Source organism: Schistocerca americana, chromosome 10, assembly GCF_021461395.2.
Source record: "Schistocerca americana isolate TAMUIC-IGC-003095 chromosome 10, iqSchAmer2.1, whole genome shotgun sequence".
Classification (NCBI taxonomy): domain Eukaryota; kingdom Metazoa; phylum Arthropoda; class Insecta; order Orthoptera; family Acrididae; genus Schistocerca; species Schistocerca americana.
This window is the reverse complement of record NC_060128.1, coordinates 79,814,136-79,835,096: the sequence shown is the minus strand read 5'-3', so window position 1 is coordinate 79,835,096 and position 20,961 is coordinate 79,814,136. Positions and strand designations below refer to the sequence as shown.

The 20,961-nt window shown below is 40.8% G+C and overlaps 1 protein-coding gene across 1 annotated transcript in view; it reads right to left on the bottom strand.

The window, feature by feature from the left end:
- Window positions 1-20,961, bottom strand: part of LOC124552643 (guanine nucleotide-binding protein subunit alpha-11-like) — a 150,489-nt gene that overhangs the window by 13,056 nt on the left and 116,472 nt on the right. Inside the window, exons 5-6 of the mRNA XM_047126970.1 lie at window positions 16,800-16,923; window positions 6,025-6,178 (exon numbers count right to left, since the gene is read on the bottom strand). Coding sequence (XP_046982926.1) covers window positions 6,025-6,178; window positions 16,800-16,923 — 278 coding nt within the window. The remainder of the gene's footprint in view (window positions 1-6,024; window positions 6,179-16,799; window positions 16,924-20,961) is intronic.

Below are 20,961 nucleotides of genomic sequence, written 5' to 3'. Positions count from 1 at the left end.
ACGGGGTCCCAGGGTCGATTCCCGGCGGGGTCAGGGATTTTCTCTGCCTCGAGATGACTGGGTGTTGTGTGTCTTTCATCATCATTTCATCCTCATTCTCTTGCAAGTCACCATAGTGGCGTTAAAGAACTTGTGGAGCGGCGGCTGAACCGCCCTGCGAGGGGTCTCATGGCCACCAATGCCATATGCACATTATTATTATTATTATTATTACCATTCAATGCCCAAAAAGTTTTCAATTAGGAGGCAGTGAATTAATGCACTACCAAGAACCGCAAGATGAGGCTGGAACCAGTTTAGAACCTTCACAGTTTGCCTCATTAGAAGTTGTAATCATGCAAATAAGCTGACACCATTGGTAGCAACTTTACTCCTGTGTTTTAGTTTTAGATCTGAATATGGCCCAGTTTGGCCAAAACTATCACGGTTAAATTAAAAATGAGATCTTGACTTTTTTCTTCAGACAGTGTAGTCTTATCAATTTAGATCTAAATAGATTGCTACTCACCACAAAATTGACATGTTGAGTTGCTGACAGGCATGACAAAAAGACTGTTAGACACTTAGCTTTGTTGATATTTCAACCTGCAGTTTCCATTGTTAGATCTAAATAGAAGGTTACGTAACTGCCACACTGCTCTCAGAAGTTAATGAAGTGCACAGAAGACTTTACACACTCCTTTATTTTAAGACACTTGCTCTTCATAAAAACACCCTAACCTTTCAATAAATTTGAAGCACTGATTTAAAGCACTGATGTACAATGGATATCCAGAAAGTAACCTTTTGTTTTTATGTTTTTGATGACCTTGCAAACAATATTAACAGTAACTTTGGACTTTTTGCAGATGATGTGGTTATCTGCATGAAGTACCATCTGAAAAAACTGCAACAATATCCTGTCAGATCTCGACAATATTTCAGGGTGGTGCAAAGCTTGGAAACTTGCATTAAATGTTCAGAAATGTGAAATTTTGCATTATACAAAACAAAATGATGTACTATCCTGTGACTACAGTATCAATGAGTCACAACTGGAATTCATCCAACTCATATAAATGCTTGGGTATGACAGTGTGTGGTGGTGGAGGGAAGGATCCAGATGGCTCTGGTAGTGAAGCAGCCATTGAAATCAAGTGTGTTAGGTTCAGCTGCATGTTGTACCACAGGGTGGTCTACAGAGTCTGCCAGAAAAATGTATACACACTTAAAGGAACAAAAAGTATTACTTTTGTGTTTATTTAAATTTAATAATTGATCACACATGTTGTACAACTTTCAGTTTAGCACATGGTTATTTTAAATGTTCAAAATGTTCACCATTGGTGGCTATACACATAACAGAATGACGAGGGGCCGCTGCAACTACGTCAGCCCATGTTACAGTGGAGATCGCTGCACATGCACCCCATCCTGTTGGTAGAAGACCTCTTCATCAGTTCCATAAAGTGCATGCATATCTGGCAAAATTGATGTGTGTAACATTTCCAGGTGCACTTACCCAGTGACAGTAGCATGAAAGAAAAAGGGTCCTACTAAGCCCTTAGATGATAATCCACATCATATATGAACCCCTAGTATATTGACCACTTTATCCACACAAATATTCAGATTTTCCAGTGCCCAGTACACACTGTTATGCCGATTCACAGTTACATTAAGTTTAAATTGTGCCTCGACACTCCACACTACCTTCATCACAAATCGTGATCATCAGTTACCATTTTCTGATACCATTTGCAAAACTGCATTCGGCAACAAGGATCGTCATCATTAATCACTTTCAGTAAATTTGGAATGTTAACTTTCCACTTTGCAGCTTTCATAATTCTTTGTACACTACTTCATGTGCACATTGCCCAGCAGACTTCTGTGAAGAGTTAACAAATATTTCCAGCACAAGAGCCAATGAAGCAGTACTTGTAGCTGTACACTGTCTTCCTGACGTTCCTGTGTGAATATCACAAATCATTCCATGCAATTCAAACTTTTCAATGATGTGTTTAATTGTTAGGCGGTTTGGCAGTTCTGTTTCAAACTCCCGCCTCCATTGATGTTGCACATCAACAGCATTATCAAACTTGAAAAACCACTTCACAATACATTTTTGTTGCTTGATTGTCAAGTATGCTCTAGCCATCTTGTTTTCTCAATAATGAGATGAAAGTACTAACATCTGTTGAGCCAAAGACTGTATTAGAATACACTCATAACTCAAATCGAATGACAATATCGATATCTTGATAGAGCCAGACAGAGTGCATACATTTTTCTGGTGGACTCTGTATTTTGCTCTTGGCCACAGGTTAGTGGCTGTTCATCCTGGCCGGCCGGAGTGGCCGAGCGGTTCTAGGTGCTACAGTCTGGAACCGCGCGACCGCTACGGTCGCAGGTTCAAATCCTGCCTCGGGCACGGATGTGTGTGATACCCTCAGGTTAGTTAGGTTTAAGTAGTTCTAAGTTCTAGGGAACTGATGACCTCAGCAGTTAAGTCCCATAGTGCTCAGAGCCATTTGAACCATTTTTTTTTTTCATCCTGGTGGACGGGTGTTTTATAGTCATACCGATATCAAAATCTGTGAAATGATAGCAGAAAAGCTGGTAAATGACATGTTTGCTTTTACAGGTGGGTAGGATAAACCTATGACAGGACTGGAATAGAAAGTGCTGGGTGGATGGATTGGGCAGGTTTTGCACCCTGGTCTTCCAAAGGGGCACAATCCTTGTGGCAGGGGGTCGGGGTTGGGAGTGGCGTAGGGATCGACTAACATATTGTTGAGGTTGGGTGGGTGACAGAATATGACTTTAGGAGGGGTTAGAAGTATCTCTGGTAGGATGTCCCTCGTTTCAGGCATGTCGAAGGTAATCAAAGCCCTGGTGAAGGATGTGGTTCAGTTGTTCCAGTCCGGGGTTGTACTGGGTGATGAAGGACACTCCTTAGTGGCTGGTTTTGAGAGTGGTGGGAGGATTGGGGTTGTGAGGAGAAAAGGCACAGGAGATCTGCTTGCAGACTAGGTCTGTGGGATAGTGCCTGTCTGTGAAGGCCTTCATGAGATCCTCAGCTTACTGAGCAAGAGAGTTTTTGTCACTGCACATATGCCGTTCCTGGGTAGCCAGGCTATATGGGAAGGATTTTTTGGTCTGAAAGGGATGACAGCTGACAAAATGCAGGTACTGTTTCTACAGTTTCTAACTCACAATTCGACAAGAACCGATATTTTGATCAGACAGAATGGGCATATTATAAGCGAGATGGAACAGTTCAAGTTCCTAGGTGTTCGGATAGATAGTAAGCTGTTGTGGAAAGCCCATTTTCAGGATCTTGTTCAGAAATTAAATGCTGCTTTATTTACCATTAGAACAGTATCTAAAATAAGTGACAGTTCAACACGAAAAGTAGTCTACTTCACGTATTTTCATATGCTTATGTCGAATGGTATTATTTTTCGGGGTAATTCTTCTGATTCAAAAAGGGTATTTTTGGCTCAAAAATGGGCTGTTCGAGCTATATGTGGTGTAAATTCGAGAACCTCTTGTTGACCCGTATTCAATAGTCTGGGAATTCTGACATTGCCCTCACAGTATATATTTTCTTTAATGTTGTTTGTTATTAGCAATATTAGCTTATTGCCAAGAGTTAGCTGCTTTCACTCAGTTAATACTAGGTAGAAATCAAATCTGCATGTGGAGTGCACTTCCTTGACTCTTGTGCAGAAAGGAGTGCAGTATTCTGCTGCATCCATTTTCAGTAAGCTACTACAAGAACTCAAAAATCTTAGCAGTAGCCCAAACACTTTTAAGTTCAAACTGAAGAGTTTCCCCATGGCTCACTCCTTCTACTCTGTAGAGGAGCTCCTGGAAGAGCTGAAAAATTAAGCAAATTCCAGTGTTACATTGTTGATTTTCTTTATTTAAACTTACGACTTGTTGCCTGAATATGTTTCTTATATTTCATTTTATCTGTTTCTACTACCGTGTTATAATTTCATGTATTGACTCGTTCCATGACCATGGAGACTTTTCCTTAATTTGGTCCCATGGAATAATAAATAAATAAATAAACTGGTGGTTTTAATGTGGACAGAGGTGTGGATGGAGCCGTCAGAGAGGAGGAGATCAACATCTAAGAAGGCAGCACACTGGGTTGAGGAAGACCACATCAAGTAGATGGGAGGGAAGGTGCTGAGTTTGTGATGGAACGAAGATAAGGTGTCTTGGTCCAGGGTCCGGATCATGAAGATATCACAGTGAACCTGAACCAGACTAGGAAAGTCTTCTCTAGATGGCCCATAAAAAGGTTGAAATAGGAAGGTGCCAAATCTGTGGAACAGCCACGGGCACCCGCATGGCACTACCTGGATCCTTCCCTCCACCACCAGCTTTTCTGAACTGTGCAGGTGGGAGTTATCCTTGTGACACATTTTCTGCTCCCATAATTATCCTGGCCTCAACCTACAGTAACATACTGTCCCCACACCCTCCACCCAACAGTTTCCACCCCTATGTCCTATCACCTCCTCCCCAGTCTCAACTCCCATCCTGTCTATTTGCAGTCCTCTGTCAATGCATCCACCCATCTTTCCCCATTCCTCACATTTTTTGTTCGTTTTTTCCCTACGTACCTGCCCCACAACCTCCTGACACTGCACCTGTTGGAGTCTAGTCCCTGCACACTCCACTAGACAGCGTTTGTCTCTCTCCCCACCCGTACACTTCTACCCCTTCCCCATGCCCTTCCCTTTCCTCTTCCTCACCATATCGAGATTCCTGCTTGCATCCCATGTCATGTTGCATTCCTGTCAAATATCTACATCTACATCTACATTTATACTCCGCAAGCCACCCAACGGTGTGTGGCGGAGGGCACTTTACGTGCCACTGTCATTACCTCCCTTTCCTGTTCCAGTCGCGAATGGTTCGCGGGAAGAACGACTGCTGGAAAGCCTCCGTGCGCACTCTAATCTCTCTAATTTTACATTCGTGATCTCCTTGGGAGGTATAAGTAGGGGGAAGCAATATATTTGATACCTCATCCAGAAACACACCCTCTCGAAACCTGCACAGCCAGCTACACCACGATGCAGAGCGCCTCTCTTGCAGAGTCTGCCACTCGAGTTTGCTAAACATCTCCGTAACGCTATCACGCTTACCAAATAACCCTGGGATGAAACACGCCACTCTTCTTTGGATCTTCTCTATCTCCTCTGTCAACCTGACCTGCTACAGATCCCATATGGATGAGCAATACTCGAGTATAGGTCGAACGAGTGTTTTGTAAGCCACCTCCTTTGTTGATGGACTACATTTTCTAAGGACTCTCCCAGTGAATCTCAACCTGGCACCCGTCTTACCAACAATTAATTTTATATGATCATTCCACTTCAAATCATTCTGTAGGCATACTCCCAGATACTTTACAGAAGTAACTGCTACCAGTGTTTGTTCCGCTATCATATAATCGTACAATAAACGATCCTGGAGTTGGCGGTCATATGTGTGCTGAAAGCTACATGTAAGTGTCTTTTAATCGTGCCTGTCTGCAACTTGACGTGCCTTCTTTATGGTAAGTAGCAATCTATTTTTTCCTACATTGTTGATATTCCTACCTGTTGTAGGTAAAGGGGGTCACAGACTTTGGTTCATTGGTAGAATACTAAGGAAATGCAACCAGAGATCGCTTACAAAATGCTTATACAACCCATCATAGAGTATTGTTCAAATGTGTGAGACTCTTATCAAATAGGACTGATGTGGCAGAATGGTACAAGACAGCACAGTGATAAAACTAATACATACAAAGGGAAACAAAGACAGATGAGAAAACTTTTGATGTAGAACCCTTTTATCAGTTATATCAAAAATATTTGAATGAGTTTGTTCACAGAAGATCATTCCATTTCTGATTCCAGAAACTTACAGGCATGAAATTTTTAAAAACATATGGTATAAGGATGTTTGCAACTTATTTATCCACATATCTGTGTTCAATAAAAGCGATACATTGTCTTCTAGTCAGGTACTTACCAGCGTACTCTGGGAAGTAATTGCACAGATCATATTTCATTATCTTCTCATCAAAAATGTCTATTTTGTTCAGAAAGACAATGACAGAAGCGTATCTGAATGCCGAGCAGGTGAGCAGCACACTGAATAGCGCCAGGCTCACACTGAGACGATTCTGTTTTGGAGAAACATTGCAGTTAGTATGATTATATGCTGTAATTGGGTAGATAAAAAAAATCTGCTCCCCAACAGCCAGCAGGAGAACACACGTATAAAAGGTATCACAGTTTGAGAGCTTCTGAAGCCACCGATTTCCCCTTCTAGCAGAAGGGTTGAAGAGGAAGGAAGAGGGGTGAAGGAAAATGAGCTGGTGGGGTTTAGGAAAGGGTTAAAGTTTGGAAAAGTCACCGAGAACCCCAAGTCAGGGGAGACTTACTGGGCAGGATGGGAAGGAAAGACTGATTAAAATGCTTATTGTATGTTTTTCAATATCAGCAGCTAGCCTACTCAAATACCTGTTACAGTTGTCTGATGAGTCGAAACATTATGAACATTTGCGCATTGGTCTACCTTTGGAATACAATATAGCATCAATTCTACATGGCCTGGATTTGACACATCCTCAGTAGTTTTCCTGAGTGTTGTAGTACATCTACATCTACATACATACCTATATCTAAAAACAAAGATGATGTAACTTACAAACATATCCATCCGCACATACACAGACACAAGCAGAAATGTCTGCTTGTGTCTGTATATGTTCGGATGGATATGTGTGTGTGTGTGTGTGTGCGAGTGTATACCTGCCCTTTTTTTCCCCCTAAGATAAGTCTTTTCGCTCCCGGGATTGGAACAACTCCTTACCCTCTCCCTTAAAACCCACATCCTTTCATCTTTCCCTCTCCTTCCCTCTTTCCTGATGAAGCAACCATGGGTTGCGAAAGCTTGAATTTTGTGTGTGTGTTTGTGTTTGTTTGTGTGTCCATCAACATACCAACGCTTTCGTTTGGTAAGTTACATCATCTTTGTTTTTAGATATATTTTTCCCACGTGGAATGTTTCTCTCTATTATATACATACATACATACATACTCTGCAAGCTGCTGTATAGTGCATGGCATACAATACCCTGTACCACTACTAGTCATTTCCTTTCCAGTTCCACTCACAGACAGAGCAAAGGAAAAACAACTGTCTGTATGCCTCAGTATGAGTCCTGGTTTATTGTAACTTACCTTCATGTTCCTTATGCAAAACGTATATTGTCTTTGTTTAATCTGACCTGGTGAAGATCCCAGACACTTGAGCAGTACTCACGAATATGTTGCACCAGCATCCTCTAAGTTCCTTTACAGATGAACCACACTTTCCTAAAATTCTCCCGAGAAACTAAAGTCAACCATTCACCTTCCCCATCACAACACTTAAATGCCCAGATATTTAAACTATGTGACTGTGTTCTATCAGAGCACTACTAACACTGGACCTGAGCAGTATAGATTTGGCTTTCCTACTCGCACACATTAACTTACATTTTTCAACATTTAGAGCCAGCTGCCATTCATCACACCAATTAGATATTTTGTCTAAGTCATCTTGCATCATCCTGCAGTCACTCATCTTCAGCATCTACCTGTACACCACAGTATCATCAGCAAACAACTGCAGATTGCTTCTCACCCTGTTCACCAGATCATTTATGTATAAACAAAATAATAGTAGTCCTATCATGGGGCACTCCTGATGACACCCTTGTCTCTGATGAGCAAGTGCCATTGAGAGCAATGTATTGGGTCCTGTTACTTCATATGTCTCCTAGCCACTCACATATCTGGGGACCTATTCTATATGCTCATATCTTGAGAACAACGTATTGAGCCCTATTGCTTCATATGTCTCCTAGACACTCACATATCTGGGGATCTATTCTGTATGCTCATATCTTCATTAACTACCTGCAGTGGGGCACCATATCAAATGCTTTTCAGATATCTAGGAATATGGAAACTGCCTGTTGCCCTTCATCTATAGTTCACAGTATATCATGTGAGAAAAGGGCAAGCTGAGTGTCACACAAGCAATGCTTTCTAAAATTTTGCTGATTCGTGGACATAAACTTTTTGGTTTCTAGAAAATTTATTATATGTGAACTCAGAATATGTTCAAGAATTCTGCAACAAACTGATGTTAAGGATATTGGTCTTATATACAGGAGTCTCCTTACAACTGTTTATCTGCTCTTTCTAGCAGAAACACTGTCATAGCCTCCTCCACTGATTTATTAACTTCAGTAATTGTAGTCACTATGCTGTCTATGTATAGGTCACGTAGCTCTTATAAATTAATTATAGGCTGGTGTTTTGTGGAAGTGGCGTCAGCACCTGTAGTGGCTCAAACACCAGCAGCCAGGACCACAGCTCAGCAACTAAAATCAGGCCATTTACCGACCAATGCGCTGCCAGCTCATCGGCATTAGAAGACGTGGCTTCCACAACCGGCACTTCTGCACGAGGGATGTCACGTGGACCCCCGTTGCGTGAGTGACTGACCTACCTATTACACTACACAGTACTGTCAGCCCCACTCCAAACATTTTGATGCAGCCTCAATACAGGGGGAGGGGGCTTCCGTGACAGTCAGCAGATGGAAGTGGAATTTAAACTGGCCAGAAACAGCCCGTCAGCAAGTCGTGACAGCTGGGCCGCCTGATGATGCAGAGTCCGTGACGGTCGTAGCTGTATCTGTAACTCTGCCTCTGCTGGGCCGCGAACCTGCAACCACTGCCCGAGTGTCCGACCTGGGCCAAGGGACATTGTCAACTGCCACAACTCTACCCCACAGCCATCAGCTACACCTTCACACTGTAGTAGTGAGGCCACTGTTACCATCCTCGGGAATCGCCTGTGTTGGCACGGCTGAACCAGTGTTCTGGGGTCCAAATCACCTCCAATTGCCTGTAGTCTGCCTGTTACAGATATGATGGACTGTGCCTGGTTGTGATCATCAATAAAGTGTCCTGTCAACTGACTGGTTGCCTTCTTCACCCACTCCGTCGCCAACCTCCAGCAGAGAATCATCGATCACTTCTACCCTCCAGTAAAAGCTGGTTTGATGAACCCTCTGCCGGACACTCAACTGTGAATTGCAGAGTAATCATGTAGATGTAGGTGTAGTCTTAATGTGTTCTTTTCCAGCTACCAGTAACATGGGCTACAGATGCTGACCGAACAACACCTGATCCAGTAACAGACATGTCTGGATTTTAGTTTCCAACTTTTACGTTAAACCTAGGAGCAGTTTTGCCTCTTCTGTCAGTTCAGTCATACCAATGATATTCATCTCCACCTTCACTGTTATTGAGGACTTCACTCTAACCATGACAAAGGATAGTTACATGGTACTGTTCCCCAGGCCAGGTGATCCATGGCTTTTTTTGTGAAGTTGTAATTAATCTCCCTTCTTCTTCCACATCACTTGTGAAATGGGACCCTGAGCTTGAGACCAGCTCACTTAGTTGTTAAATAAGTTGGAATGCTAACCCCTCCAAATAAATTGCCACGATCTTACAGCAGAAAGAGTCTTTGCAATGTTCATTACTTCTGAACTGGGGAGAAACAGAAACACCTCACAAGAAAGCTGATGAGATAAACAGAACAAATTACATTAAGTAATTGCAAGTAAGATTTATTACAGATCTTCTACATAAATGGATGATGCTCCAGATTATGCAGTTCAAGGAAATAAAGCTCCTACCCTTATTTTGAGCAAAGAAAATTTACTATTGTAGTTGAGAATAGAGAATTAGTGTGAAAGTGGTTTGATGAATCCTCTGCTAGGGACTTAAGTGTGATTTGCAGAGTAGCCAGTAGCTGCAGATGTAAATGTAGATGAGAGTAGCAGTATCTCAATCATAGAACTCACAACCAAGTGAGAACTGCTAGAAGTTGTCATGGCAAACAAATATAGGCTTGTTCACACTGTGGAAAGGATTTTAAAAGAAAAGGTATTTTCTGTTCAACCTTACTTCCCCACCACTGAGAACTAAATTCATTTGAACTGCTAAGGATTGTGACTAAAAAAAGAAGGGTGAGCAAAAAAAAAGTCAACAAACTCACATTAAAATCTTGATGAGAGTTACACAAAGCAGAATAAAAGAAGAAACTGCTAAGGATGTGCAAAAGATAGTGCATATGTTAAAGATACTAAAAAGACCACACTGTGATATTTAAACAGAGCAATAACTTGAAAAAGCTGTAATTCAAGTTCAGTTCTTGAAAGCAGTAATGAAGAAAGTGACCAACCACTGATGTTGTCACTTCCAGTTAATTACACATGAAGTTCTTTTCATAAACAACACAATCTACTAATACACTTGTTCACTGACATGTTGTGTTCCGTAACTAAGGAGGATCTTCAGGGATGAGGAACAATGAAACAAGTTATACATTAATAGACAGAAGCAGCCACTTCAGTAAAGTTTACTAACAACAAATTGTGACTAGTGCTCATCTACCTGCATAGGCAATAATGAGAATTACTTCTAGATTACTTTATGTATATAAACTACCTTAACAACTGCTGCTTCACTATCATTTGCATAGTAATTTCAACAAAAATAATTTTATTTACATATATTAGGCCTATAGAAAATTTAATATATTAAAAAGCAATTTCTTTTTCTGTGCAATTCTGACAAAACCAGTCGATCATGGTGACTGATAAATAGCTTTCTTTGATTCATTTCACAAATTATAACACCTTCTAAACCTTTCATGATAACTAAGGCCATGTAAGCATGGTCTTTTCCAAATATATTTCTCACCAAAAAGTGATTCTGGTAGCTGCAGTCAGAGATTAATCTTGTTAATCCCACCTTTTACATTCATCTATTGATATTTCCATTCAAACTTTCATCCCCTAATACATATTTCTTCAAGAAGTAAAATACCAATTTTCATATCTGTAGCTTTAAAAATACTTTAGTAGATTTATAATAATCATTTACTTAAAAAAGGACATTAGGCCTAGTGAAAAAATAACGTATGAAAGAGCTGTTTCTCTTTCTATGCAATTCTAACAAAACCAATTTGTCATGGTGACTGTTAAATAGCCTTCTTTGATTTAGTTCACAAATTGCAACACCTAAATCTTCTGGTGATTCTTGTAGCTGCAGTTGGAGGTTTTCGTTAATCCTGACTTCTTGTGGTGTACATCTATTTAAAATAAATAAATAAAATAAATAAAAACTTAAATTCCTTAACATCTGTTTCTTTATTTCTAATCAAGAGTCAAACATCAGTTTTCATACACATAGCTTTAAAAATACTTTAGTTGTTCTTTAATAATCATTTCCTTAACAGTGTGTCCAACACACAGTCAGGTTGGCTGCAGGCACTGAACTGGTCTCCTTCATTTCAGTCCACTGTTTCACCAACTTTGGGATTGAATTTCCAAAAATGGTGAAATATGTAGTTTTTTATTTCTATCAGAGAAATCAAATACCAGTCTATGTAGTTCTGGTTCCAAAATTCCTTCACAGCAACATATGCTCAAAAAACCCTTTCATACCCTATTTACCCCCTTAGAAGTGGAATTTTGGACAATTCCTTCTTAAATGATGTCTACAGTATACACTTAATATCCTCCCCAGATTTCAAATTTCTATCTGTAGCAGTTTGGGCTGGGCAAAGATGAATCAGTAGACCACTCAGGACAGTTCCTTATATAGAGAGGCTTCACTCATGTAGATTTTATGATCTGAACAGATTTATTGGTTTTCTTTAGTTGATTTGTATGTTTACATGCCAGTTGCTCATGTGTCCATGGCTGATCTCTGTGTAATTGGATGTTACTGCACTAAGCTCCACATCTGTACTGGCCACCATGACAGAATTCTGTGGAGACCACTGTAGCCGAGTGTGCCCCCCAACCCACAGCCAGACACTGTGCTTCTTCACCTGGCAGACTGCTGACAGTGTGGCTCCATTCTGCCACCGTCTGCATGGCCAGGTGACACCATGGGAGTCAGATGCATCTGTGAAGGCCACATGTTAAGGTCAGCACTCTTACCGTACTCCAGTCCCTGACTGGTGATCGCAGCAAGGTGACATTTACGCTTACGGCTGTATCTTATGCACCGAATAAACAACATACTGTAAACTGATTATATGATTTATCAGCAGACATCCACCCTACTCCCTGAACCCACTGAAGATGGGAATATAATTTTCCTAAAATATCCCATGTTTATAATAAAACAAAATCACTACTGAAGTGTATATTCCACCACATGTGGGCAGGTATTGTCTTCCTGAATGAAAGCTCGAAGTGGCTTGCCGTGAAGGGCAACAAAATGACATGCAGAATATTGTTGATATACTGCTGTGCTGTAAAGGTGTCATGGATGACAACTAAAAAAGTCCTGCTATGAAAACAAATGGCACCTCAGACCATCCCTCCTGGTTATTGGGTCGTATGACAGGTGACAGTCAGGGTGATATCCCATCAGTGTCTGGAGCATCTCAGGGCACATCTTTGTTGGTCATCAGGACTCAATTTTAAGCTGGACTCATCCCTGAAGACAGTGAGATCCCAGGGTGAAGACATGTCTGGGTATGCCCTGGATAGTGGTGGGATAGCAACCTGACAGTCTCCTGCCATGCAGCCCAACAACCAGGAGGGATGGTCTGGGTGCCATTTATTTCCATAGCAGGACACCTTCGGTTGTCATTCATGGCACCCTTGCAGCACAGCAAGATGTTCTACACCTTGTTTTGTTGCTCTTCATGGCAAGCCATCCTGGGCTTACATTTCACCAAGATAATACCCACTCAATCGTGGCGAGAGCTCCTACTGCTCGACTTCACGCTTGCCGACCCTATCTTGATAAGCAAAGTCACTAGATATCTCCTCAATTGAAAATATTTGGAATATTATGGGTGAGGGCCTCCAACCGTCTCAGGATTTTGACAATCTAATGCACCAATTGGACATTATTTGGCACAATATCCCACAGGAGGACATCCAACAACTCTGTCAATCAATCAATAACTGTTCACATAAGGGTCAGATATCAACCAACACATTATTGACTTCCTCAATTTGTGAAGCTCTCTCTCTTGAGTAAACTATTAATATTTTCTGAAACTGAAATAACTGATTTTTTTTTAGGAATGTAGTGGTCCACTAACCTAAATAAGCAATTATAATGGCTGTAACATTTCAAGCAAAACATCAATAAAATTGTTGTTGTTGTTGTGGTCTTCAGTCCTGAGACTGGTTTGATGCAGCTCTCCATGCTACTCTATCCTGTGCAAGCTTTTTCATCTCCCAGTACCTACTGCAGCCTACATCCTTCTGAATCTGCTTAGTGTATTCACCTCTTGGTCTCCCCCTACGATTTTTACCCTCCACGCTGCCCTCCAATACTAAATTGGTGATCCCTTGATGCCTCAGAACATGTCCTACCAACCGATCTCTTCTTCTGGTCAAGTTGTGCCACCAACTTCGCTTCTCCCCAATCCTATTCAATACTTCCTCATTAGTTATGTGATCTACCCATCTAATCTTCAGCATTCTTCTGTAGCACCACATTTCGAAAGCTTCTATTCTCTTCTTGTCCAAACTATTTATCGTCCATGTTTCACTTCCATACATGGCTACACTCCATACGAATACTTTCAGAAATGACTTCCTGACACTTAAATCAATACTGGATGTTAACAAATTTCTCTTCTTCAGAAACGCTTTCCTTGCCATTGCCAGCCTACATTTTATATCCTCTCTACTTCGACCATCATCAGTTATTTTGCTCCCCAAATAGCAAAACTCCTTTACTACTTTAAGTGCCTCATTTCCTAATCTAATTCCCTCAGCATCACCCGACTTAATTAGACTACATTCCATTATCCTTGTTTTGCTTTTGTTGATGTTCATCTTATATCCTCCTTTCAAGACACTGTCCATTCCATTCAACTGATCTTCCAAGTCCTTTGCTGTCTCTGACAGAATTACAATGTCATCGGCGAACCTCAAAGTTTTTATTTCTTCTCCATGAATTTTAATACCTACTCCGAATTTTTCTTTTGTTTCCTTTACTGCTTGCTCAATATACAGATTGAACAACATCGGGGAGAGGCTACAACCCTGTCTTACTCCCTTCCCAACCACTGGTTCCCTTTCATGTCCCTCGACTCTTATAACTGCCATCTGGTTTCTGTACAAATTGTAAATAGCCTTTCGCTCCCTGTATTTTACCCCTGCCACCTTTAGAATTTGAAAGAGAGTATTCCAGTCAACATTGTCAAAAGCTTTCTCTAAGTCTACAAATGCTAGAAACATAGGTTTGCCTTTCCTTAATCTTTCTTCTAAGATAAGTCGTAAGGTCAGTATTGCCTCACGTGTTCCAGTGTTTCTACGGAATCCAAACTGATCTTCCCCGAGGTTGGCTTCTACTAGTTTTTCCATTCGTCTGTAAAGAATTCGTGTTAGTATTTTGCAGCTGTGACTTATTAAGCTGATAGTTCGGTAATTTTCACATCTGTCAACACCTGCTTTCTTTGGGATTGGAATTATTATATTCTTCTTGAAGTCTGAGGGTATTTCGCCTGTTTCATACATCTTGCTCACCAGATGGTAGAGTTTTGTCAGGACTGGCTCTCCCACGGCCGTCAGTAGTTCCAATGGAATATTGTCTACTCCGGGGGCCTTGTTTCGACTCAGGTCTTTCAGTGCTCTGTCAAACTCTTCACGCAGTATCGTATCTCCCATTTCATCTTCATCTACATCCTCTTCCATTTCCATAATATTGTCCTCAAGTACATCGCCCTTGTATAGACCCTCTATATACTCCTTCCACCTTTCTGCTTTCCCTTCTTTACTTAGAACTGGGTTTCCATCTGAGCTCTTGATATTCATACAAGTCGTTCTCTTATCTCCAAAGGTCTCTTTAATTTTCCTGTAGGCGGTATCAATCTTACCCCTAGTGAGATAGGCCTCTACATCTTTACATTTGTCCTCTAGCCATCCCTGCTTAGCCATTTTGCACTTCCTGTCGATCTCATTTTTGAGACGTTTGTATTCCTTTTTGCCTGTTTCACTTACTGCATTTTTATATTTTCTCCTTTCATCAATTAAATTCAATATTTCTTCTGTTACCCAAGGATTTCTACTAGCCCTCGTCTTTTTACCTACTTGATCCTCTGCTGCCTTCACTACTTCGTCCCTCAAAGCTACCCATTCTTCTTCTACTGTATTTATTTCCCCCATTCCTGTCAATTGCGCCCTTATGCTCTCCCTGAATCTCTGTACAACCTCTGGTTCTTTTAGTTTATCCAGGTCCCATCTCCTTAAATTCCCACCTTTTTGCAGTTTCTTCAGTTTTAATCTACAGGTCATAACCAATAGATTGTGGTCAGAGTTCACATCTGCCCCTGGAAATGTCTTACAATTTAAAACCTGGTTCCTAAATCTCTGTCTTACCATTATATAATCTATCTGATACCTTTTAGTATCTCCAGGGTTCTTCCATGTATACAACCTTCTTTCATGATTCTTAAACCAAGTGTTAGTTATGATTATGTTGTGCTCTGTGCAAAATTCTACCAGGCGGCTTCCTCTTTCATTTCTGTTCCCCAATCCATATTCACCTACTATGTTTCCTTCTCTCCCTTTTCCTACACTCGAATTCCAGTCACCCATGACTATTAAATTTTCGTCTCCCTTCACAATCTGAATAATTTCTTTTATTTCATCATACATTTCTTCAATTTCTTCGTCATCTGCAGAGCTAGGTGGCATATAAACTTGTACTACTGTAGTAGGTGTGGGCTTCGTATCTATCTTGGCCACAATAATGCGTTCACTATGCTGTTTGTAGTAGCTTACCCGCATTCCTATTTTCCTATTCATTATTAAACCTACTCCTGCATTACCCCTATTTGATTTTGTGTTTATAACCCTGTAGTCACCTGACCAGAAGTCTTGTTCCTCCTGCCACCGAACTTCACTAATTCCCACTATATCTAACTTCAACCTATCCATTTCCCTTTTTAAATTTTCTAACCTACCTGCCCGATTAAGGGATCTGACATTCCACGCTCCGATCCGTAGAACGCCAGTTTTCTTTCTCCTGATAACGACATCCTCTTGAGTAGTCCCCGCCCGGAGATCCGAATGGGGGACTATTTTACCTCCGGAATATTTTACCCAAGAGGACGCCATCATCATGTAATCATACAGTAAAGCTGCATGCCCTCGGGAAAAATTACGGCTGTAGTTTCCCCTTGCTTTCAGCCGTTCGCAGTACCAGCACAGCAAGGCCGTTTTGGTTATTGTTACAAGGCCAGATCAGTCAATCATCCAGACTGTTGCCCTTGCAACTACTGAAAAGGCTGCTGCCCCTCTTCAGGAACCACACGTTTGTCTGGCCTCTCAACAGACACCCGTCCGTTGTGGTTGCACCTACGGTACGGCTATCTGTATCGCTGAGGCACGCAAGCCTCCCCACCAACGGCAAGGTCCATGGTTCATGGGGGGGAGGGGGGGGGGGGGGCAATAAAATTACAAATTAAAAAAAAAAATATTTGTGGGAAATTACACTTCAAGTGAGTGAACATCCACAATTATACACATAGAAAGAGTAACACTCCACATTGCAGCCAAGTGGAGCAGATAAAACTGTACAATGCTTGAAATTCTGGTCAATTATTAGTTTTCAGTTGATTTGATTATAAAACTCGTATGTGTTATTTCTGATATGGTTCATAATGCAGATATCCTCCTCCCTTACTCACCTGTCCACGTTCATCCAGTTGGTTGTATTCGCTTATTGCCGATATAAATATAAATGCGACACAGTTTTCGAAACAGTGAAGCCACTTGGGTCGTTCTGTTCTCTGTCCTCCCACATCGACAATGCTGAAATGTAAAAGTGGGCTGGTTACTCGTGTTACTGATTACAGGAATGAAATACCTGTACAAATATCTGTGTTATAAATTTAAATGACAGAAAAGAATGCAACACTCTCAAGAATAAGAACATTTAACTGACAAGTGATGTGAAAGGTAGTTCATCATTGTAGGTGTATAAGGTAACAAATTCAGACCAAAAGAAATACATGCCACAATAAAGAATGTCCAGGCAGTCACATTATTACACGTATACCCCATCTACCAGCAATGCAGGTGCATTCTCTCACACGAAAACAATGACGAAGGTGCCAAATGGTATCCTGCAATATACACTACCACTCATTAATTTCAATACACACTGATATTTCAGATTTACAACACACACCAAACCTTATTTCTCACAAGATATAATTATATTAACTTCCACATATACAATACAATCACAATCATTTTATTTTACTTTCATCAAAGTTTCCTCCTTTGGATTTAATGACTGCCTAACAAATTCAAGGCATGTGGTCAATCAGTTTTTGTAGGTAACGTGAATCTACAAGATTCCACACATCCTTAACAATATTCCAGAGATGTTCCTTGTTGGATATATTAACTTCTCTGATATGTCTGTCCACTTCATACCAGACTATTTCAATGGGATTACAATTGGGACTCTAGGGTGACCATACCATATCATTCAGTACTTTCTGTTTTTCTTTCTATGCAGTGTAGTTCATGCAGTATGCCAACTGATATTTTGGGTCATTACCCTGTTGTAAGGTGAACCCTTTCACTATTAAATGCAATCCACTTCTTACTGCATGATACTGAAATATGCGGTGGTATTGCTTCTGATCCATACATCCTTCTATTTTCATAATGTCACCAACTCTATCTCTGGCAAAACATCCCTAAACCATAGTAGAGCCTCCACTGTGTTCAACCGTTAGTCATACACATTTCTGGGCTACCATTTCCCCTACAAATTGGTGAACAAATATTCTCCTTCTGGTTCTATAATCTTGAACTTCGGTTCATCAGTGAACAACACTTTTGTCGACTCTTCCGATGTCCAATTACGATGTTTTCTAGCACATTCGAGTCTCTTCTGTTTATGGGCCTTATAAGGGGTTTTCTTGCTGTGACACATCCTTTCGAGCCAGTTTCAGTCAGTCTCCTTTTTACTTTTGCAACAGATATTGCTGTTGTGTTCATTTCTACCAATTCTGCATGAATTTGAGGCGCTGTTTTGAATCTTTTTCTCTTATTGGTAATTCTGATATATTTATAAGGTCATCATGGTCATGGTATGTCCTTATTGCTATCTGTTGTCTGCTGGCAGTCAAGGGTGTATTGCACTCCGCCTATGGATACACTATACTGTTTCGCAATTTGGCGAATATATAAACCTGCTTGGCTAAGTGCTACAGTTGCAGTACGTTTTTCTGTGAGTATCTCCACTTGTGGAGCCATACTAGCGATGTGCACTCTTCAATGTCACGAAGGAAATGGCATGCAGGAATCACATGTTATGTATTGTAGCAATGCTTGCCGTTCTCTGCGGGGATCACATCACTACAGGGAACAACACAGGTGCACCAAATCCAGTGTCTGTTGGAAAATAGGTAAACAAACATATCAGATAGAGACGTAACATTTATGTACACAACTTTTTTTGTTGGATACTATTATATCTTAATCACCACAAACAAAAGTCATGACGTGTGTACAACTGTTGTACTATTTCTTTGCTTCCTCAACTGTACCCATGGTATTAGACCTTATCTATAGGGAACTAGATGTCATTTATTGGGTGTATTGAAATGAATGAACAGTAGTGTAGATTGACCCAAGCATCTTGCACCTTTTGTTGTAATGTGGCAATGGTTCTTGCAGGACCCAGAGAATGTGTATGTTCCCGTTTCAGCATTCCCATATGTGTTCAGTTGGCTGGAGAACTGGTGATATTGCTGGCTAGGGCAGTTTTCAAACAGCACGAAGAGCACTTTGCATTGCAGCTTTTGTATGTGGATTCATTATCAAAGAAATGGAAGTAGCATGGGAATAACAGCCTGTGCAAGGTAGTGGACACTGCTTACTTTATCCTACAGAAATATCAAATGTGGCCGCAATTTGTAAGTGATGGTTTCCCCCACACCATGAAACCTGGAATGGGACCTGTATGTCATGGTCAATATACTATGGAATACGCCACTCACCAGGTCTGCACCCTAAATGTGTACAGCCATCACTCACATACAGACACAACCTACATCTGCATCTACATCTACACGGATACTCTGCAAATCCTATTTAAGTGCTGGCAGAGGGTTCATCGAACCACCTTCATATTTCTCTATTGTTCCAATCTCATATAGCATGCTGAATGAGCGAACACCTATATCTTTCCGTATGAGCTCTTATTTCCCTTATTTTATCATGGTGATCATTTCTCTCTATGTAGGTAATTGCCAACAAAATATTTTCGCATTTGGAGGAGAAAGTTGGTGACTGGAATTTCATGAGAAGATTCTGCCGCAGTGAAAAATGCCTTTGTTTTAATGGTGTCCACCCCAAATCTTGTATCATTTCAGTGACACTCTCTCCCCTATTTCATGACAATGCAAAATGTGCTGCCCGTCTTTGAACTTTTTTGATGTACTCCATCAATCTTATGTAGTATGGAACCCACACCATGCAGCAGTATTCTAAAAGAGGACGGACAAGCATAGCATAGACAGTCTCCTTAGTAGATCTGTTACATTTTCTAAGTGTCCTACCAATAAAACGCAGTCTTTGGTTAGCCTCCCCCACAACATTTTCTATGTGTTCCTTCCAATTTAAGTTGTTCGTAATTGTAATTACTAGGTATTTAGTTGAATTCGTGGCCTTTAAATTGGACTGATCTATCATGTAACTGAAGTTTAACAGATTCCTTTTAGCACTCATGTGGATGACCTCAGACTTTTGTTATTTAGGGTCAACTGCCAATTTTCGCAACATATAGATATATTTTCTAAATCATGTTGCTATTTGTTTTGATCTTCTGATGACTTTATTAGTCAATAAACAACACCATCATCTGCAAACAACCTAAGACGGCTTTTCGTATTGTCTCCTAAATTGTTTGTGTAGATGAGGAAGAGCAAAGGGCCTATAACACTACCTTAGGGAATGCCAGAAATCACTTCTGTTTTACTTGATGACTTTCCGACAATTATTACCAACTGTGACCTCTCTGACAGGAAATCACGAATCCAGTCACGTAACTGAGACGATATTCAATAAGCACGCAATTTCACTACAAGCTGCTTGTGTGGTACAGTGTCAAAAGCCCTCCGAAAATCCAGAAATATGGAATCAATCTGAAATCCCTTGTCAGTAGCACTCAACATTCCATGCCAGTAAAGAGCTAGTTGTGTTTCACAAGAATGATGTTTTCTAAATCTGTGTTGACTGTGTGTCAATAGACTGTTTTCTTCGAGGTAATTCACAATGTTCGACCACAATATATGTTCCAAAATCGTGCTGCATATCAACGTTAATGATATGGGCCTGCAATTTAGTGGATTGCTCCTACTACCTTTCTTGAATACTGGTGTGACCTGTGCATATTTCCAGTCTTTGGGTACAGATTTTTCAGCAAACGGTTGTATACGATTGTTAAGTACGGAGCTGTTGCATCAGCATACTCTGATAAGAACCTAATTGGTATACAGTCTGGACCAGAAGACTTGCTTTTATTAAGTGATTTAAGTTGCTTCACTACTCCGAGGATATTTACTTCTATGTTACTCATGTTGGCAGCTGTTGTTGATTCAAATTCTGTAATATTTACTTCGTCTTATTTTGTGAAGGCATTTCGGAAGGCTGTGTTTAGTAACTCTGCTTTGGCTGAAAATGACAGGTCGCCATTCCACTCTTCAGTGAAGTCTTTCACCAGGCCAGAGTAGCTGCGTGTGTTGGTGTTGTGGTGTCAGTGTTAGCCTGGCCAGAGCCACACGATTGTACTTCTTCTGCAAGCGTACAGTTCCTAATGGTTCCTGTTAA